This window comes from Aethalodelphis obliquidens, unplaced genomic scaffold (genome assembly GCF_003676395.1).
Source record: "Aethalodelphis obliquidens isolate GAN/ISIS:26980383/991018 unplaced genomic scaffold, ASM367639v1 scaffold3, whole genome shotgun sequence".
In the NCBI taxonomy this organism is placed as follows: Eukaryota; Metazoa; Chordata; class Mammalia; order Artiodactyla; family Delphinidae; genus Aethalodelphis; species Aethalodelphis obliquidens.
In genome coordinates, this window is record NW_020837947.1 from 14052872 (window position 1) to 14075882 (window position 23011).

Below are 23011 nucleotides of genomic sequence, written 5' to 3' on the forward strand. Positions count from 1 at the left end.
CTTTCCATCATCTCACGGCCTTATCCTCCCTGTCTCTCTGTCCAAATTTCCTCTTCCAATAAGAACATTAGTCACCATACTCTAGTATGACCTCATCTTAACTAATTATATCTGCAACAACCCTATTTCCAAATAAGGTGACATTCTGAGGTACTGGGGGATTAGGACTTCATCATATCTTTTTGGGGGGGACACAATTCAACCCATAACAGATATGTACGACATTGCTTAGGAAACTGGGTGGAGAAAAGGATGAGCAAGTGAAAGGAACAGAGGTTGCAAACTCTGTGGAATGCCTGCTTGTAGAGAGACGAAGAGGGAAAATAAAGAGGCAGAGAGAAGACAGCAAGCCCTCTGTTCTTTCATAGTTGATTTACCCAATTTCCACTGTGCATTTCTTGGTTTATGCTGTTTCACATTTCTGGAATTCTTCTCCAAACTTCTTAACGCCTATGAAAATCCTCCAATTCTTTCCAGGCCTACATCAAATATACCACTTGCATTAACACTTCTCTTGCTAGCCTGACCTGATGAAATAACTCTGTTCTCTGAAGCCCTCCAGCAGGTTTTATCTACTATTCTTTTGACTTCTTGCCATGTTCTACCATTTAACAGACATGTGCCCACGTGACTGTAGACATGGGAGTTATAGCAACAAACAGGGCAAACCAGACCAGAAACCGGCTCTCACTGAGCTTCCACCCAAGTTTGGGCAGGAATATTTGAAGGTGGCGCCTGTTGCAGACAGATAATAATCAACCAAATGAATAAATTTGTAAGTTCATTAAGGGTTTAAGGGCCTTAAAGGAAAGTAAGGAAGGTATTTTTTTTTAAAAAAAAACTAGAGGCAAAGGTTTGTAGGGTTATTTTTGGTGGGGTAATCAGGGGAGGTAAAAAGGGAACCATATATACTAAGGTCCTGAGAAAGGAATGTGTGTTGTGTGTTGGGAGAAGAGAAAGATGGCCATCGTGGCTGGATTACAGTGATGGGGAGAGAAGGAAGCAGGAATACGACCATGCAGAGTATTTTAAGGCATAGAAAGGCATCTGGACTTTAAGTGCAGTGAGAGTTTAAGTTTAAGACCGTATGACCTGATTAATGTATCTAAAAGAGCTCTCCTGCTGTCACTTGGAGACTAGACTGCAGAGGAGCAAGTAGGGAAATGTGGAGACAAAAAACCTAGTATTTTGGGGTGCATGTACTGCCAGGATCAACTCTGAGATGTATCTCTGAAATGACTCCAGAGATAAGACAGTTTTGTAATGAGAGAGCGGCAGCCTCCACTTCTACCCCATCCTCTGGCCTTTTCTAGACAGGGGCGCACAGGTCAAGACAGAAGGCGACTGGAAATGGGAAACTTAGCATAAAACGAACCCATCTTGGGCAAACAAGAGTGAATTCCTAAGCACAAAAGAACTAAGTTCTCTTTTCACAGACCAGCTGAACGGGCCTGAGGTTCTTTAGAAAGTCAGTCTCTGCTTACCCCTGGCAGCTGCTGAAGGAGCTATCCAGGGTGCTGGACTCTCACCCTGAAGCTTTCTAGGGCCTGGTGGGTAAGGACATCAGTTATCCTTGTCGGACCTAAGACCCCCACTGTGCTGAACCATAACCAGACTCCACCCTAATACCATGTCCTTCTGGCCTTAGCTAACCTTTAAGTCAACAGGGGCCTGGGCCATATCTGTTAAGCATAGTGTTAAGCATCTTCCACAGATGCCTTAGAAAGAAAATATAAAGTGGCAGTGCAGCTAGGGGTGTACAGATAGGTTTGAGCCTCCACTGTGCCTCATGACCATTTATAATATAAGACCATACTATGATCTTTATAATATTTATTTGTAATATTATGACCAAGCTGCGAGCTCCATGGAGTCCTTTTCCTTGGAATAATGTTCAAAGGTAGTACTTGGCTGCTGAACCTAAACCAAATCTCCTTATGTAACGTATCCAAGAGTCTCTGCCTACAACACATCTTAAGGAACACTGCTCCTCTACCTACAGTGATTAATAAATTCACAGAATATCCAATTTCACCCATCTCCTTTAAATCGTGTCCTTGACTTCACTTTAAAAAAAAAACGTATGTTCAACTGGAGGCCATTATTCAATTTCTTGAGTAATCAAGTTCATACACTAGGCAGGGGATGAAAATTTGTATGCTTTCAAGTCAAACACTTTACCTCTTCAACTAAACACTTAGAGCACTAGAGTAATCGGATGGATACTCATTTCTAGCTCTCTTCTTAAGCAACAAGAAAAACAGGAAGAGCTACAGCATCTTCAGAACTTTCTACCTGCAGCATGTCAGACCCTTCACTGTCCTTAAATAGGTTTGAGGGGCAGCGTGATTTATAAAGAGTCACAGAAGTTCAGTAAAACTTTTTAGTTCCAAGCTATCAAGACTATGATGAGAAAGACTCTATTGCTCTGCTGTTTTCCTTTTATATACACAAACAAATCAAATAGAAGGAAACGCCATTAAAGTCAAAAGGAAATAAATTACTTTGTTTTTACACAGTCTAAGAAGAAATATATGGCCCAGGAATGTCTTAGATGGTGTATTAATTTTGTTAATTTTTATTCACAGAACTCCCCAAACTCTGCCTTACCTCCTGGGCTTTACCCGCATACTCAGTCCCATTTTCATGTGACTGAACACTCAACCTGCCCTTTTTCATTTTGCTCACTTGCAAAATTCTCCAGACAATTTTAAATCAGGAAACTTTCTCTGAGAGCCTGACTCAAGCCCCACCAGGAATAAGTGAAGTCTGGACTCCTGTAAAATCTGCACTCACCCTCATCTTGGTACTTATCACACTGTAATTTAATTGCTGGTTTATCTGTCCACCTCTCCTACTACCTTTAAGCTCTATGGGGGTAAGGACTATGTCTTTACTGTAATCGTATCTCCAGGACCTCACACAGTGCTTTGCTTAGTAGAGGCATTCAATGAACAAATTAATAAATTAGTGAACTTTATAATTTTTAAGGTTCCTCTCTATCTTTAAAAGTTAATAACTCTGCCTTGTTTCCAGGCTTCCTGCAGAACTTTGGACTCAATAGTCATCTCATTTAAGAAACCTTCTGTAAATGTCTTCATACCATGATAAGTAAGAAGTTTCTGAAGCCACGTAGAAATTGCATTTGTAAGCAGTTTATATGTACAACTTTAGAGAGTATAATGAAATCCCACTATTTAGTCTGTACGTACAAGTTAGATATCAGATACATACTTTAACTATCAAAGAGTAAGCAAACAGTTTTTTGAATATTTGAACTTGAGATAAAGCCATACCAACAAAATATTTCTCTTTATACACTTACATTGACTTCATTTAATTTTTGTAAGTATTTTTTTCCTGTGTTTTCTGTTCCGATGACTTAATGCCTAGAGACAATACTAAGTTCAATGTGGTGTTACATAACACACTCCTAAATGCTGAACACACATGAAGAAAATAATTTGTGAAAATATTGTCATTGTTCCTTGGAGGAAGATAGTTTCTACCTTCAATCTCAGTCTTTTTATATTTATAACTGACAATATCTTCTTTTCTTATATTCATCTATTGTTTTCCCTATCTGTATCATAGCACAGCACTTTATACTAACTTACTCTCTAATCCTACCATGAGAACGTGTACCTTTGCCTCCCCAAATGAATTTCCCAAACAAATTCTAAATTTTGTGGGATTATGGATTACTTCTTACACATATTTTTATTTCCCTCAGACTATCTAGCACAGGTACAGAGCAAGTTCTCAATAAACATGAAAGACAAAACGTTAGATTTGGAAACCATCGATTCTCTTGTCATACATTAAATTGGGAGTCAGCAAATTACGGCCCACAGGCCAGTCCTGGTCAGTTACCTGTTTGTGTATATAAAGTTTTATTGGCACACACCCATTTATTTACACAGTACCTATGGCTCCTTGCAGGCCACAATGCCAGAGTGAGTAGCTGTCACAGAGACTGCATGGTCTGCAAAGCCTAGCTAGTTACTCTCTGGTCCTTTGCAGAAAAACTGCTGACCCCTGCTCTAAATCATTTTTCCAGGTGAGGGAACTCAGTCTCAGATAAATGACTTGTCCAAGTTTGTAGCTGAACCTACCCACTAAATCTACCTCTGTCAGATGCTTTTTCCATAACAGATTAAATGCTTGATAAAAATAATGGTATCTTAGATTATATAAAACTAACTGAAAAGAAGAATCACAAATGAAGATGGCTGTCAAAAGACCTTTAAGGGCTTATACTAACTTAAACCAAAATACAAATATCACTTTTCTAAATTAAGATAGTATTAATACCTGCTAGTAAAATTAAATAATCTGTGTTGGTATGTATCTATATACAAAAATCCACTATCATATAATATTATAAATTTTATTAAAATTCTAATAAAAAAGTCCCAGTCTTACAATAGATTTCTAAAAGATGGTGAAAGTAATAGTTGTCAAAAAAAAAGTGCTTTTAAAATGGACCAAGTTGACCTCACATGCTACTCTATTAAGATATGAATAGCCTTTAAAAAAATCCATCCACTGGCAATGAAAGGAAAACTGAATAGTGTGTATCATCCCCCAGCTTTCACCCCACATCAGGGCAGTGAAGAGCTACAGCAAAAAGTCCATGAGAATAGTGATTCATTCTCTAGTCAAAAGTGTCTGCAATCAGTACCTATTAATTTAGTAGACTCTGGTTTTCAACAAGTTACTTCAGTCTCAATTTCCATAGAGGGAATCACACAAAAACTCCATCAGAAATATTCTTAGTATTTATATACTAAACTTTGTTTAAGCTGAAAAGATAAAGGAATAAGAACAGAGAAAAATGGTCCAGTATTAAAACAAAAGGTTAATCCAGCTAGTTTGAACTGCTGTCAGGTCTCTGTTTTTGTCAAAGGATCTTTAGCATAGATATTTTAGGTAGTAAAAACGATTGTTTCTCCCAGTATATCCTATATAGACAATACAGCAACAATATAGACACTCCTGGAGTAGAAATGAAATGTAGCTGGCAGTCTATCAGAGAAACTGCACTTGGAAAACTGTATAAAAGAAAAGGATTGAAGCAGACATTGCAAATGACATAAATGAAGTCTTACAGGTGTAACCTTAATAACTGCTTGATACAGATAATACATCCCTTATTACAAGTCACCAGCCATTGAATCTTCTCAGTTTAGCGAAAGGTCATGTCATCCACTGAGACAACAGAGAGATGGAAGAAGAGCAAGAGAAGAACGAGTTAAATTAGAATTGGTCTGGAGCAAAGATCAGAATGCTTATCTGCGCAAAGCTAAGCTGGAGAAATAATTATATATGGATAATTCATATCACACTACATCACAACAGCCTAGTTGCCTACAACACATAAATATCCACCTGCCATCCCCCAATCATGGCATGGACAACATCTCAGAGACACAGCTATTGAAATCCTCTTCCTCTAGAGTTGCTCAAGACTGTTGGGATCTTGCCAAATGGAGGAAGCATAATGACTCAGCCACAACTACCCTGACATTTGCCAATTCCTTCTCCTGGGATCTTGTCTCTTCTCCATGTTTCTACCATAGATACTCGTGGACCTACCAGGTATTAGTGTTTTGTACAAATGGCTGATCACATGCCTTCCTCTGTTGCTTCCCCTCTTAGGATTAAAAAATGGGATAAGTTGTTTGCAACACACTATTACCTTGAATACTTCTCTTGAAGAAGGCCTTACAGCCCTCGCAAGACCAAACTCCATAATGGTAGCCTGAGGCATAGTCATTGCACACTGCACAGTAGCGAGTCTCCTTGGCAGATTCCATGGCCATGCTTCCCTTGTCACTGGTGCTGGCCAATCTCTCTCTGCCACCCTGGCGCCGATTATCTGAATTTGGCCTGGGGAAAAAATAGGAGAAAAAAAACAAAAAAACAAAACAAAAAAAACACAGTGAATCCATTAACATTAGAAAAGCAAAACATGCACTCTCCTCTAAAGAATAAGAGGCTTGGAAGACGTAGCAGATCCACTTTATTCTGACATTTTGAAATAATGAATCATAATGTAAGCTAATCTTCATTACCTCTTGTCATCTGTTGCAGCAAAAGGGGTTTGCCTATTATATTAACCTTGAGGGGAAATTGTTTATTGCAAACTTTCTTAAAAAATGGACTTCCTACACCAGAATATATTATCCAGAAAATGACAAAATGAAATTAGCTGGTTTCTAATAGGCTTAATCATTTTTTTAGGGATTCTCAATTAACCCAGAACCATTAGAGACCAATGCTCATTCCAATTCTAGACCACACTAAGGGCCTTTAGAAAACGGAGACAAAGCATAAAACAGCTGGAACATTTGAAAGTCAGATGAACTGATGAACAACATAGAACATGTATAGAAAGATAATTCAAATTTTTACATCATTGTTACAAGGTAACCCCAGGTATCAGTTGTTATGACTTGACTGTAATTTGAGGATAGTAGTCAATATTCAATATTCCTCTTCAAGAACATGTAGAATGAGAAGAACAGAGGAACACAAATGATTACACCAACCCTGAAAATTTTCAGGGAGGAAGCGTATCTCAGAAAAGAAACTGAGAAGGCACAGTCAGAAAGTTCTGGGAGAACCAAGGAAACGGGGAAGCAAAAAAGTTTAAAGAAGTAGAAAGCTTTAAGAAGGAGAGTGTGACCAATTGTGTCAAAGGAGCAGAAAAGTCCAATAAAACCAGGACTGATAAAATGAAGCTGGATTTGACAAGGAGGACACTTAGCAAGGAGTTTCAGTAGAGGGTACAAGCCAATCCAGTGGGTGGAGAGTGGATGGAACATAAGGAAATGACAATGAGTGAAGGCCATTCCTCTGAGAACTTGAACGTGAATGGGAAGAGAAAGAGATAGGGTTGTCACTAAAGAATACAAAGACAAAAAGGCGTGTTTTGAATGGAAGGGGCCTGAGAAGGCCTCATGGAGACTGAAGGGAATGGGCCAGTAGGGAGGGAATGGTGGAAGGTACAGAGAAGGGAAAACAGAACAAAGTCAAGAAGGAAAGTAAAGCAGTTGGGATTAACTACACAGGTAGAAGGGACAGCTTCACTGAAGACACCTTGAAGAAGACAGGGAGCAAAGAGGTAAGGAAAGGAGTAGATGAGACTAAGTTTGCATGTCTTATCTAACCACGTATAGGAGCAGAAATGACATTGACCCAGGATTTGCTAGGCATGTGCAACAGAATAAAGGTGGTATGAGAGAATTGGGGAGTATATAGCCAGAGCCCAGCACAGTGCCTGGAATGTAGTTGGCACTCAATAATACCTTGAAATGAATGGAGTGTTCCAGGGTATATAAGGGGGGGAAAAAAGAAGTAGAAAAATATTGGAAGGAAAGATGGAATGAAGCCTATGACATTTAAAAACAAAACCAAAATAAGATGAGAAAAAGTGAATTGAAGATCGAGCTGCCAGGGTCTCTCGGTTAAGGAAGCTCATGCTTCTTGGTTTCCGCTCCCCGCCCAAATAACCAGACCACCCTGACTGTCACCACTCCTCCCCTTCACAAGCCTGCCTCTCCTTTTAGCTCAAATTGTACAACCCTTCCCTGCCCTTCTCACTCATTAACGTCGCCCACAATTTTGCGGCAGTGGCTCTCAAACTACATTTGCCGTAATATTCACAAAATAAGGAGCTCCTTGGGTTGAGTGCATCTGACTTTGCCAGTTTGTTCCATTCTAAATGACTTAGCTCTTAGGTTGGCAGCCATAAACAGGAGATCTTTATTTTTTTAATATCCTTAGAGAGAGCTGCCTCACAGTATTCTAGTTCATATTCTGTTACCCATCTCCTTCCATTTCGTCACCATGCTGTCAACGCTCCCCCAATAACCTCAAATCTTTCTACTGTTTGTTTACTAATGTCTCATGCACGATTCAAGTCAGCAGGTAGCAGCTGTGAAGATTTCACTACAGAAGCTTAGCACCTGGGGAGGGAAGGGGTGGTGAGCAAGCATGACACTGACAGATTCGATGTCTTATAAACATTAGTATTGACCCTCGGGAAGCAGCTCAGCACCTAACACATAGCAAGCGTGCAATACATGTTTGTTGAATGAATGAATGAATGAATGAGTGAATAGTATGTGCATGGGCAAAAGTTCCAAGGTGTCAAGTATCCTCCACCCATCCCTGCATAATAAAATACCGTATTTTTTTTAAATTGTGGCAAGGTAAACATAATATAAAATCTGTTACCTTAACTGTTTTTAAGTGTACAGTTCAGTGATAAGTATATTCACACTGTTGTACAACCAATCTCCAGAAATTTTCCATCTCACAAAGCTGAAACTCTTTACCCATTAAACAACAACTCCTCATTTCTTCTTCCCTCCAGCCCCTGGCAAACACCATTCTACTTTCTGTATCCACGCATTGGTGCTCTGGATACTTCATATAACTAGAATCATATAGTTTCTGTCTTTTTGTGACTGGTTTACTTCACTTAGCATCATCCGTGCATGAATTCCTCTCTTATCAGCCACTCTTAATCCCCACACGCTGGAAATAACGTATCCCTGTTCTGAACTCGATAGCAGGTTTTCCTTTACTTCTCTTCTGCTACTTACTACATTATCCCTCCTTCAATTGTACATTCTCGTCTTCACTGCTGTCCACTAAGTTCCTTGTGTCTTATCTTTGGAACGCTGAGCGTTTAGAGCACAGAGCCTCTTCCAGAATAGGAACTCAATAAATATTGATATCAAATGAATTAATCAATGACTGAGTCAATAATATAACAATTTTTAAAACAATATAAATAGGATATGCAAATACTGATTTTAAGAATATGGGTAAAAGATGTAAGAGCAAAAGCCCATTTTCCCCAGATCTAGCAGCGTTGCATGCCGTCGGCAAAATGCCTTTCATCCACACTTTACCTTTGAGATGGCCCTGGAATACTGAAAGTCTACTGTAGACATAGGGCATAAAATCAGAAAGCCTCCGAGAAGAAGAGAGGGGAAATTACACAGGCCATGTTTCCTCTCCATAAAGCAACTTTTTTATCCAGATGGGAAGTTCACATATATAACACTGTCAGTAATCATTTTGGCTCAGCCCTGCTCCATGAAGACTCCCAGACCAGGGCTGCATAAAAACGAATATAATACAGATCAAGCGAAAAGGCAAGTGAGATCATCTCATGGGTTGCAAAGCCCTGCGGCACCTTGAAATGCAACGCTCAAGGCTGTCTTGACAGTCAAGCCAAGCTCACTTGGCACAGCTGCATCCAGATAGAGATCCGTGTCCTCAGGATGCAGACTCACTTGGCCCCGTTATCCGCAGTAGAAAGGATCAGAGAGGGAGGTGCCCAAGTCTGGACTCAGACCAACACACAAGGGTGGCTCAGGCACCAACCCAAGGTTAGACCAGTCCCCAGGGATAAGCCTACTTACAGGTCCCGGACTCACCTCTTCCAGCTGTCCTCTGCCTGGCCTTGCCCGACTGCAGCTGTCATAGACCCGGAACCTTTAGCCTCACACCTCTCTAGTAGGAAGTGCTTACATTACATTTAGGGCAACCTTTCTTCCTCTCCCTCTGCCTCAGAGGCCCTCTGGCTTCTCCTTATTTCCACAGGACCAACATTAACTACTCTCATTAACTACTTTTCATGTTCTAAACGTCTTCAGGTTCTGCCTTCCTAATATGAGGCTTTGGATAAAACCCTTTTTATCCATTTGGATAAAAATGCCCTCCCCCTTCATCCTATGTGAAGATTTAACTAACTCTTTTGCCAAATTGCTAGAACATCTCCCTTTTTGTAAAACTTGTCTCCTATTCTCACTAAATTGTCACCAAATTTAGTGAGTTTCTCATCCTGGACACTTCCTCATAAGACATAGATAAGAAGTTGACTAGTCTATTAGGCTACGTATTAAGAGATTAGATGTTTTTAGCACTACAGATACTTTAAAAGATTCTCTGAAAAGAAGTAGGGCAGAAGCTTGAATGAGACATGGAGGGATGTTCTGCCTCAGTGACTTAACACATTGCAACTCTGAGGCACACAAGTGACTAAGGAATGGAGTAAAGTAATGGCAGGAAAAAGAATGGCAGAAGCTGGAGAGCATCAAATAACAAAAGACACCACCACTGCACCTATGGAAACTAGAAACTCAACTGATTAGATTTAGTTCCATTTTCATTACATCAGTTTGACAACTAAATATTTCCAAATGGATGACCCACTGATATTACATATCCAATATGATTAAGAGAGATGTCAGAAGGCATTCATATTGAGGTCAGAGAGTGGACTCTCTTGGACCAAGTGAAAACAGAGCCCATTAAAAAGTATTTGCCAGGCAGATTTTCATTAATCAAAGGAAAAGTTTGAAGCTCAATGTAACCAAATACTCTTGTTTTTCCAACCACAAATCACGGTACCAGACATCCAAAAGCACTATTCCCCTGATTAGCCAAGCATTTAAAAATTTTTTAGAGCCTTGGTTTCTAAAGGAAATATTTTTTGCGAAGTTAAAAGAATCAGCAAATATCCACTCCCTAGAAATGTGGGGGTAATTAAGTGCTAGTGGAACAACTTCATGACGTTCCCTCACCAATCAAATCCCCGAAGTTGTGAGCGGTCAAAGCTCCCTGAACTTTCGTTTCATGGCATTTACCATAATTTCCAGTCCCATGATTGAGGCATTATTGACAAATATATGTTCTCTGTGGTAGACAGTAAATTCCATGAAGGCAGGGACCCTGTCTCATTTGCTCCCAATTTTAACTGACACACAGTAGGTCATTACTAAATATTTGCTAAATGTACCTCCTACGTCTAAGCCATCATCAAATTCAGTCCATCATTTCTTCAAAACACAATGCCTATCCTTCTTTGCATCCCTGGTTTTCATCATTCTCGCATAAGAAACCAATACTCCATGTCTGAATGACTAGAATTAAAGTCCTGTCTCCCATCATTCCTCAAACTCATCCTGCCAACCACTGCCAAAAGAATCATCATAAAAGACAACATTCACCTCTCAATAACTTCTCATTGCCTATACCCGGGGATCATTACCTTTTCGGTGGGTCATGGACTTGTTTGACGATACAATGAAAATGCTGAAACTGTCTAGAAAACACATAAACACACTTTCAAACTTCTGCCTATAATTTTAGGGGAGTCATAAATCAGGAAAACTCAAGTTAAAAAATCATCAACAAATAAAATTAAGCCCAAGTGCTTGAATTCCCTGCTCCAATCAGAACTGGTCTCTTTGTAGCTCCCTGAGCAAAATTTTATCCAATCCACCTCTGAGAAATTGCTCACACTCTGCTCCCCACTTGGTCACCACCTTCCATCACCTCAGCTGTCAGATAAAACCATGCTTCGTTTCCCATATTCCATAAGGCTTATCCTACATATTCCAACTCACACTGGTTCAGCTTTAAATTCTTACAGCAGGTAAAGTCTTCACCACTTCTCTGGACACCCACTCAGATCTCACTGGCCATCACTCCACCTCTATTTCCTCTGCAGGATTTTCTTCCCCCACCAGGCTCCTAAATGTCAATGTTCCTTGAGGTTCTGCCCCCAGCCCTCAACTGTCTCAGCTGACAGCTCTTTGTGGGAATCTCAGCCATGTGTGTGACCACGAGAAACTGCCGTCCCATACTCCTCTCCTGGACAGCAGACCTAGATGCTAATTACCCGCTCTGCAGCTCCTCTTGAATCACCCTAAGAAACCTCAACCTTAATGCGCACAAAACTGAACTCAGGATCTTTCCCTAAAAGCCTGTTCTTACTCCTGCATTCCCATTTTTGGCCCTGTGGCCCATTGATCCACCTGAGGCATTCAAACATGCGCTCCCCCTGCCTGGAACACCCTTCCTCACCCACTGAATAACTCCCATTTATCCTCCAGTTCAAAGTTTGAACTTAACTTCCTCCAGGGAGCTTTGCTGACCTCCATGAGCTAGGTTAGATGCACCCTGAACTCCCCCTACTGTAGTAGAGGCCTTTACTCCCTATGATATTATGATTTATAATAAGAAATATATATTTGGTCTTCATCCCCATTCCTTGCACAGAGTTCCTAAAACCCTTGGAATTTCCTAAGTGATGAAAGCAACAAAGGTATCTCTTGTTATGTTAACAAAGTGACTTTTGGACCCCATCTAGGGAGGAGGGTTGGTTGCCAGGGGAACCAGCCAAGCATTGAGGGTTGGAACTTTCAGTTCCACCTCCTGATTTGGGGGGATAGGGGACAGGATGGAGGCTGAATCAATCACCAATGGCCAGTGATTTAATCAATCATGCCTAAGTAATGAAGCCTCCATAAAAACCCAAAAGGAAGGGGCTGGAGAGCTTCTGGGTGGGTGAACACACAGAGGTACGGAGAGAGGGGTACACCTGGAGAGGGCATGGAAGCTTTGCACCCCCTCCCCATACCTTGCTCTATGCATCTCGTCCATCTGGCTGTGATCTAGTAAGTCAAATGTTTATAATAAACCAGTAATCTAGTAAGAAAATGTTTCCCTGAGTTCTGCAGGCCATTCTAGAAAATTAATCAAACCCAAGCAGAGGCTCATGGGAAACTTGGATTTAAAGCCAGTTGGTCAGAAGCACAGATGATGACTGGGCCTTGCGATCAGCATCTGAAGTGAAGGGCAGTGTCATGAGACTAAGCCCTTAACCTATGGGATCAGATACCATCTCCAGGGAGCAAGTGTCAAAATTGAGTTCATCGCTTGGTGGTGTGTTAAAACACATACACACATACAGAATGCAGTCAGAATCACACTTCGCTATTCAAAACCCTCATGGCTTCCCACCACACCAAGAATAAAATTCAAAGGCCCAGCGCCATCTGTTCCCTGGCTGTCACTCTCACCTGGACTCTTCGCACTGCTTCCCTCACTCACCGAGTTTCAAGCGCTGAAGTCGCTGCTGCGCCACAAAGGCCAAGTGCGTCCAGGTCTCAGCGCTCTTCTCCTGACTTGTTTCCTCCCTCCACTCAGGGTTTCTCATCTTCTCAGGGAGCCTTTCCTGACCTCTCTAAAGTAGCTTCCCAATTACTGTTCACCCTTTTATATTGGTTTGGTTTTTCTTTATAGCGCTTAATGGCTACCCAACGTCAAACCAAATGTTAACGTTTATTTACTGTGTGTCTTCCCCAAATGTAAGTTTCCTTTCCCCAAAACCTTCAAGAGAGCCTAGCAGAGAAATAATTGTTGAATGAACAAGTACATAAATAAATGATTGAAGCCATGGACCCACATTTGGTTGTGTTCTGTTTAATTATCTATCCTTCCCCATACACTGTAACATCCACCATGGCAGGGACTGCGGCTACCTTACTCACCATGGTCTCCCAGTTCATGCTCAGCACAGTCTGACACACAGGTAAGTGATTAAGAAACATCTGCCATCTGAAGGAAGGTACAGACATGGTGAGTCTTCTTGAAAGTCTTCCCAACTCGCCTATAACTCCCACATCACAACCCTGTCCTCCACACCACAGCAAGAGCGAGACAAAATGGACATGAAATCCTTTATGTCTCCTCAACGTCTATCATAAGGCTTCTGAATCTTCTTCTTCTGGGTGGACCCCAGGAAAATACCCTTATTTACAGAAACACAGATTTTGCTTATAATCTTTGGGTGTTCACGGGCCCCCTGAAGTCCATGAATGGTCTCCTTAAAAGACTTCAGACTAAGAGCACCCACTGCAGGTCTATGGGTGAAATGCAGGCTCTTTAGTATTGACCATGATGACTTGGCCACTGTCCAGTCTCCAGCTCCGTCCCTCCCTGTCAGGGTTAATTTTAAGTGTCTCACTTCCCCAACCTGGCTAGCACATGTCTGGGCCTTTGTCCACACTGCTTCCTATCTTGGCCAAAAAGCAAAAATCTCCTGAGTGAAAATGGCCCCTTCTCAGGTAGCAACCACTGAATTTCTCAATAGAATCAACATGCGCTCCTAGAGTATCACATATATAACTATTCCGAAATCCTCATCATCATATGTGTTCACTGTGAGTCTCCAGGAAAGAGATCCTATTAGTGTCACCTTTGCTTCCCAGTTTCCAGCACAGTAATGACAACTAGTAAGCGTCTGACAGTTGACTGTGGAATGAGTAAGATTATATGCTCCATATTGTATGTCTTGCCTGCCCAACCAGGCTGTGAGCTTTTCACCAGTATGCAAACTATATTCTAAGTATTTTCTATCACCCCCAAAGCACCTGGTATGGTACTCTGCACACAGAAAGTACCCAATAAATACTTACTGGATAAATTAATCAGTAAAGAATTAAGAACAACTTTGCAAGAGACACAGCTGAATCTGTTGCAATACCAGAACGCTGTATCAAGATAACAAGAAGCCAGTTATTGATGCCTGTGTGTGTACCAACATACAAATCAATTAGAACATGGTTTCTTGTGTACCTCCGTCTGCTTTAAATATCAACAGGGATGGGCATAAGCTAGAGGTGGTTCATGCCTTCGGCCAGAACTTACCTATGGGTATTTCTACTCTATGCAACTTTGTACTTGGATTTTAATATGACCTTTATTTTTTTTCCATGGCAGTATAGAAATGTTCTTACAAAGAATAAAGTTGACATAAAATGGTAGAGTCTAGAGAGGGAAAATTCTGAATCTCATTTTTAGAAAAGCTAGAGTTAAATAAGTCCTGGGCCACATTTGGGAAGCCCAGTAAAACAGGTGGTAGTTATGTTCGGCGGTAGGCAAGTTAAAAATTATTTTCTGGATAACAAATATAAGTCCTTTCAACTTGGCTGGAAATTAAAGACTCTAGCTCATTTATACTGCTTACCTGAAAACTTACTCTGTCTCTTGTCTCATATTACCCACTTAATGAGTATAATTTTTATTTGTATTTGTTGTATCTTCTGGTTAATAAACAGAGGCAGATAATGTTCTTCCCTAAAAGGTACAAAAGAAAACTTCTTCCAAAAAATGACTGGTGATAAATGCAGTTCACTTCGATTCCATGAAATTATCTAGGGAGAGAGTTATGGTTGCTATTTCAGCTTCTGCCCAAAGTTCAAACCACACCCTGGACTTCTGGAAAACCCAGCATGACCCTTGGTCTAGCAGCTGGAGGAGTAGGCAAGCAAATTTTCGCACAAAATTGATAGTTGTGGCAGGCATTATTTTAAGTGCTTTACATGGAATTGGATCATTTAACCCTCAAAACTACGCCAAGCAATACTATTAGAACCGGTTGTTTTAAACATGAGGTAACCACGGTTCAGAGAGATTAGCTAACTCACCCAAGTCATCCAATCAGGAAAGGATGGCGTCAAGGACCCAGGCAGTCTGATCCCAGGGCCCAGGCTCCCCAAAGAGAAGAGAGTCCTTGGGAACTGCACCCCAACTCATCACAAGGCAAGGGCAGAGTATGTCACAACTGGGAACAAAATCATTACCTCAGATCTCATTCCTAAACTCATAAATAGTAATCCTGTTAGAAATTGTCTGTAATTATTTATTACAAGGCCAATAATACTTTTTTTAAGGGAAAATGCTAATTCAGTTTCTAGTGCAAAGGTTAAGAACTGTTATGTTCCATGAAAATAGAGATAATGGAGCTGACAGTCATACAGAAGAACGCGTTGATGAAAGTTTGAATATCTCCTAAAAAACCATTTCAGAAAATGCCTATTTTAACTCATCAACAAATAGAAAATAATATGTCATTAGTGCTTATATACAAGAGTCCTGAAATTCTTTATACACAAAGAACGTTAGCATTTGCCAGTCAAAACTTAAGTCTCTGTGAAATGTCAAGAGGTTTTCCCACTCACTTAAAAAAATATCTTCACCCCCAAATACAAGCAAGAGTTGATTTTCCACACTAATGGGAAACAAGAACAACCTGGCATAAAATTCCCTAAAAACCCATTTAGCCAATATCTTTTTATCTTTTATCAGTTACTAATGTGTAACCAAGCGACCTGATTGGAGTTTCACCACCTCTCCTTTCTCTACTCTCACCAACCAGTTGCAAGTGCTAATGAACGGTGAGGATAAGAAGCCCAAAGTAAGATGCAAGACGTGGGGCATACAGGTGACACAAAGGCGCTAAGTCAGGAAAGAGCTGTGGTTTGACAGCACACCTTCTTAAAACAAGTCTGACTTGCAGTCTAATTTCCACAGAAAATAGGACACTATATCAGGAGAATAATCATCTACTCACATGCAGAAATATTAAGAAATTCATTCACTCATTTAACAGCACTGGGAAAGTGTCTACTTATTACCAGCCAGGAGCATCCTAGGACAAAGGACACGTGCAAAAGGAGGAAGAACAATAAGGAGAGGAGGGACAGAAGGAAGAGAAGAAGGACAGCTTCTGTCCTAGGAAAGCAGACAACTCAGGCAGGAAGACTTGGGCCTTTGGGAAAAGGCACTTCAGGTACAGAACCCCAAAAGAGCGAACACAATCCTGCTCTAACACTGGCCTCTGGTCTGCTTTTGAGTGTGATCCATAAATCATCCCATAAATCGTAAACTGATGATCCCGTCCAAGACACAGAGACAACATATCATCGCATAAAAAGACCACAAAAACATGTCTAGAATTGCCCATCCAAGACACAGAGACAATATATCATCACATAAAAAGACCACACAAACATGTCTAGAATTGCAAACGGAAATTTTTACTTAAAATAATTCTTTGGGAATCTGTATGTCATTAGGGATAGCTTCACTGCAAATGTAATAAACTTCAATGAGGGAGGCAGGGTATTGTGGTGGAAAAATTCTACACTGAGTTCTGAGTCCCAGAACTTCTGGGTTCTAGATAAAAAGCTGTCGATAACAGCTGCATGGCTTAAGCAAGTCACCAATCTCTTTGGGCCTCAGTTTCTTCTCCATCAAATGAGAATTCTCAACTATGTTTTCTAAATTGCTTTCCAGCCTTTATGCTGAGTGACCATGATTCTGACCCATGCCTCTGACCAACAATAACATCTATAACCAGCTAGAATTTCTTCAGTGGGTCTCCCCAGTGCACAGCCCATTTTTCAAAACTCTTTCCCAAGAGTAATAAAATGTATAAAAGATGAGTTGGTAAGAGGCCCTAGCACTGCATTTAAGCCTGCTCAGCGCTCTGTCCCATGACCAATCAAAGGGGACAAACACCCATTCCATCAGAAGGAGCTGTCAGTGATGGCCATTGTGTTTCTAACTGCCAAAGTGGCTTGCCCACAGAAATGTCACTTCTCACTAATATGAGGCATGAGAAAACAGGAAGAAAAAAAAGTAGAGGGAAGACAGACAAGAAATAGATAAACAAAGAAACGGGGAGGGGGACGTACATCTGTATATTTGATATATTCTTAGTTCACTGAGCTCTATTAACAATGATTGAGGTGGGAAGCTGGGTAGAAGAAAATATAGCTGAGATATCAAAGACAAAGGAGACATAATTCATCTATTGAGGCTCTGCTCAGTCAACACGCATGGCTGGAGAGGGTTCCGAAGCAAATGAACGATTCCAGAATAGAAGACAATTTGGATATGGTTTAAAATGAACAGAGGTTCTTTTGCACAGAACCTTCAATGATAGTAAGGCCAAATTCTTCACCATCATCAGGGACCAGAAATGTTGATACCTCCGGGTAGGTATCAAGAGCTCTCTTACATGTGGAAGTTAGAACTAACCTGCAGAGTTAGCCCTCTTTGATTTTCCGATCCACTCTACAGGAAGCAAGCTCAAAGAGCAACCTATTCTTTTGCTGCTGATGCAACAAAGAAAAAAACATCTTGCTTACTTCTGAGAAGACACAGTAGATTGCTCTGTGGCGTAGCAATGACAATTGCAGATTATGTCATCCAGAGACACTAGGAGCACAGAGTTGCACACTATGTGGATCTCATGGCGAGATGAGATTGGGTTGGTGTGTGTGAGACACCCTACTAGGGGCAGCGATTCTGGAACTTGCGGGGAGTTTTGGAGTTTTGACATGCTACTGTTACCTTTTTGACTTAGGGTAACATATGCAAAGTGCTCTCTGCAATAGCTCAACTTTCTCCAGACTCATCTCCTGCTGCTCCTTTACCCACCTTCCAGGTACCGCGTACTCCAGCAGCCATCTGTGTGCACTTCCTAACCTGCCATGTCTTCACTCTTCTCATGCCTTCACTCTTCTCATGGCTTCACTCTTCTTCTCATGCCTTCGCTCTTCTCATGCCTTTGCTCTTCTCATGCCTTTGCTCTTCTCATGCCTTTGCTCTTCTCATGTCTTCACTCTTCTCATGCCTTCGCTCATGTTGTTTTCTGCTAAGAATACCCTTGCCCAGCCCCTGTGATCCAGGAGAAATCCTAATCGCATCCTGACTCACTTCTTCCCTCTGCTATCTCTATACCTTGTAGCCACGTTCTCTCTGCCTCCCTGATTGCAATAATGGTTCCACAGGTTCCATGCCCACTAGACTGTGGGAGCCTTGTGAACAACATCTAATAATATATAGGAGGCAGCCAATTAATCTTTTGATTTCATTTAAATTAATTCAATTTAATAACCCACCTGAATTACGTGGAGCTAGCTGCATGATAGCTCTTGAAATAATTAAAAATACCTTGAGAGATTAGTAAATCCATCCTAATATATGTCCAACTGCTGGCCCAAATTTCTTCTAGAGAAGAATAGATAATAGAGCAAAAGAAATTTCAAGTTTGGGTAAGTCACTCCCTGATTTTCTCAACCACCATCTAAGGGACTTTAGAATAAGTCACTTAACATGTGAGTAACTCTGTGCCACTTTTCCACATTTGAAAATAGCAATACCAATATTTTCTCTAGCTGGGGAATTGACGGCGTTGGATAATATTTACAAAAAGAAACTAAAAATCCTGAAGGTAGATGCTGATGTTAATCTTTAAAAACTATTTTGAAATACATACATAGTAGTGTTCCAAAAAATGTGTGACACTGAAAAGGATTTTAATTACTGTCTAATCCTTGACTCCTCTCATATGCTACATCAAAACTCTCAGGAATTCCCAACAGCTTGACCTTCAAAGTATAAATCAATGCAAATTCTTGATACTTATAGAAATATTGTTAACTTTTAAATATGCTAATCATAGTATAGTTGTGTTTTTAAAAAAATAGTCCCCATCCTTCAGACATGCATACAGAAATATGTACAAATAAAATATAATTGCCAAGGCTGGGTGATGAATACATGAAGGGTCGTTATGCTATTGCACGTCTGTCAAGGTTTGAAAACTTTCACAATAAAAACTCAGATCAGGTCATTCCGCTCTTCAAAACCCTCTGTTGGATCTCCCACTCATTCAGGGTAAAAGCCAGCAACCCGACAATGACCTGCAAAGGCCCTGTTCACTCTGACGCCTACACTCCTCTCCGTCCTCACCTCCAACTTGGTGCTCCACTCTGTCATCCCAGCCTCCCTGTCTCATACACACAGGGCACACTCCTGTCCCAGGGCCTTTTCACTGCTCTGACCTCGGCCTGAAATACTCTTCACTGAGATATTCTCATGCCCTTCCCTATTTCACAACTTTGCTTAAGTGTCGCCTCCCTAATGGAACCTTTCCTGATTGGTCTGATTTCTTTACTGGTCTGTTCCCAGTGCCTAGCATAGTGCCTGGCATAGAGGAGATGGCCAATAAATATCGGCTGTGGAATGAATGAATGAATGAAAGGGCAAACTGGGTCAGCCATCTGGTGAACCTAGGTGGGGGTCCTACAACGTCAACAGGGTGAAGTAAGAGCATGTCAGACAGGCTGCATTGGTGACTCTAAACCAGACTGGCAAACAGTGATTTCAAATACTCCTTGGACCAACGGTCCAGTGTGGTACCCAGGAAGTCAGCAAAGTTAACGCAGCAAAGTTTTCTAGAGCCTGAGTCTCAAGCAGCCAGGAGATCGATCCTCCAGATCCCTGAGCCAGCCCTGCGCTCCACCAAGCAGTTGGCCACCGACACCGACCACCTGATCACATGATGTCCACCCCTGGGCATGCCGCCACCCCACACCCTCCAGAACTTCCTGACACTCCTGAAGACCAAACCCGAGGAATACAGACAGGTCACCAAAGGCCTGTGCTGTAGCCTCACCACTATGACAGCTGCCACACGGAGTTCACACACTGACACCCCCAGACGCCTGGCTGAGCAGAAGGTCAGGGCTGGGCTTCTGAGGCCAGAGCGACTCTCCAGAATGGATCTGTTCTAAAAATCCACCCAGGATTAGACAGAATTTGTTTTTAAAAGACTTGATTCGTTTGTATCCTGGAAAAACAATTGTAAATTAGAGGAATGTTATTTATTAGAGAAGAATTTTCAGGTGATTTTTAAAATGATCTGATCTTGAAAACTGAATTAATAAATACTGTAAAACGAAGAAAAAAAAGAAAACAGCTGCTCTGCTACTCTTTGGAAACATCAGTGTCTCAGGCCTCCCAGCACAGGCTGGCATGTTGTAGCCTTTGCATTTGCAGACTTGCCTCTCATTTCTGGACAGCAGCCTCTTGAGATTCCTCCGGTTTCTAGACAGTATCCTCTCATGGTTCTGTCTAGACAGTGCAGTCAGAAGCAATCTGAAATCTCTGAGGAAAAGGGCTCAGATTTCCCAGTCACTACTCCACTTGCTCAGTCTTCTTACAAGACTTGGCCTTGGTCACAGGGAAGTCAATATTATACACTGTTATTACCCTTATAAGTGGTATTTATGACTTGCTATATTTCGTGCTGAAATACTCTTATATAAAATACTGATTCTTCTGCTGTAGTTCTGCAAGGTATAAGCATGCTATGAAGCAGAAAACAATCAAACCAACCAAACTTCCATTTACTACCCTCCCATCCCCAGTGCTCTGTTCAAATCTGGCTCACATCCATTTGGGCAAAATCACTCAGCTGTTAGCCAGTGGCCTCAGTTGCCACCAGCTCAAGCAACAAGTTTCCCAAGCAGCTGAGAACCGAGTTCTAACTCTTCCTCCCACCAACCCACCAACCCTCCCTCCAACCCCAGCTATGCCTTGGCATGTGACTCTGGGAGTTCTTCAATGTCCTTGAGTTAGGACTGAGTAAAAGGAAATGTTTCCAAAGACTTGGGAATTCTCACTCACACTTTGTTCCCCATGGTCTCACCAAAAAGACTTTAGAGAATCTCCCTCTAGAAAATTACACATGTATGGTTATCTGACCTATACTCAGAAGACTGTTGGAGCAATTACTTATCCCACTGATTCCCAGGCAGCTCCTTATTTCACCCCTTAGCCTTGACTTCTTTACAAACCCCCTAGTATCCATGTATTGGAGGTCCCCCACGCCACACGCCATCCCTGAAAGCCTGTTTGCAGCCATGCATTGAGGCCCCTCATGCAGCACGCCACCTCCCAAGCCACCATAGCCAAGGTCAAGTTCTCCTGTATGGAGTCAGCCACCCCAAAGTGCTAAAAACTGAAGAAATGGATGAGGGGGAGTGCAGATCTGTTCAATGCTCTATCTAGATAGGAGCTGTACATTTTCTTCTAAATCTTTCACCCTCTAGAAAGCATTTCAGAGAACAATTTTTCTAAACTGTTTTCTGAAATCAATCAGAATGCTGCAAAAATAAGAGAATTCCCCCCAAACAACCAAGAAAAAAGTTGACTCAGTATATTACTCACTCACAAAATTATCTAACTAGGAGTTCTGATGACAGGTCTCTTTTTACTAGGTCCTTACTCTTTGATTTTCTCCTCACATAGAATTAAAATATTGTAATATTACTTTGTAATACTTTCCCTTGTACTTTGCCTATCTTTTCAGGTAACAGAATGAAGAGCTATGTCATTCTGTATTTACTCTAAACCTATGTCCTTAATTATAATCAATAACGGTGACAAAAGTTTAAGTGTACAGATTCCACATCGGCGTGCCTCCTTTCCTGGTAGGAAAAGGCAGGTGGACATCTGTGTTCCAGCTGGAAGAGAGAGCCATAAAACAGAACCTTCAGCCTTCAAAAATGAAGCTCAGTAAACAGTCAGGCAATATGGCTGGGGCTACCAGACTTACCCAATAAAAATTCAAAATACCCAGTTAAGTTGAAGTTGAGATCAACAACAAAGAATCTTTTGGTATAATATCATGTGGGACATAGTTATCCTAAAAGAGTTTTTTGTTATTTATCTGAAATTCAAATTTACCTGAGCATCCTATATTTTACGGGGCAATCCTAAATATGATGCTTTTAAGAGAAGGCAACAGAGATGCATGAGCCTGGCAGAAATGACAGAGTTGAGTCCAGGACAGTGGGAAAGATTACACCACAGGCTTAACCATGCTTTTCTTGTCAAGAGACAGAAGTCTGCTTTGAACAAAATTAGGCAATTTTGAAGGTGCATTAACTATTGGGCCAATGGGATATCACATTAAATTAATGTTCGCTCATTTACTAAAATTATATAGGAGTTTAAAATACTAATGTGCCTTCCGATTCACATGGCTTAGATCACCAAAGAGAAGCTCACTCAATGCTAAGTGCGATCTAGCACCACACCATGAGGCACGTGGCCTTGAATTAATTGATCATTCTCACTTTCCATCCGCCAGCTGCTGCTCTCCTTCCTGTAGATCCAATTAGAGAGTTTTAGTCTATACCTTGAGAATATTAAAATGATCATATTCCAGGGAGAAATATTGACTTAGAAAAAGCCACTATTGACCTAATCATCCTTTCTGTATATAACAATAGCATCCCTGGGCTACAAGGAACCACCAGAATGCAGAATGCGGGACAAAAGCTCTCAAAATATCGCTATGGAAGTTTTGTCTTCAACTTCTTAGTGAAAGTCATTTTGCTGAGAGGCTACTGATACCATTTTCACAACCAGAAGAAAATACGTTTTGGTCTACAATTTTTCACAAAAGAGAAAAGAAATGGGAAGGGCAACCTCAAGAAATCTATAGTAACTTCTGCCACTTCAAACTGTTGTTCTTCCCCACATATAAAAATCATCC

The 23011-nt window shown here is 41.1% G+C and overlaps 1 protein-coding gene across 3 annotated transcripts in view; it reads right to left on the reverse strand.

The window, feature by feature from the left end:
- ESR1 (estrogen receptor 1) overlaps positions 1-23011 on the reverse strand; it is a 262966-nt gene that overhangs the window by 223098 nt on the left and 16857 nt on the right. For 2 of the 3 annotated variants that reach the window (XM_027083221.1, XM_027083210.1), the window contains one exon: positions 5702-5892. In XM_027083221.1, coding sequence (XP_026939022.1) covers positions 5702-5892 — 191 coding nt within the window. Of the gene's footprint in view, positions 1-5695; positions 5893-23011 lie in introns of all 3 variants that reach the window. The other variant, XM_027083203.1, reaches the window with a different exon arrangement.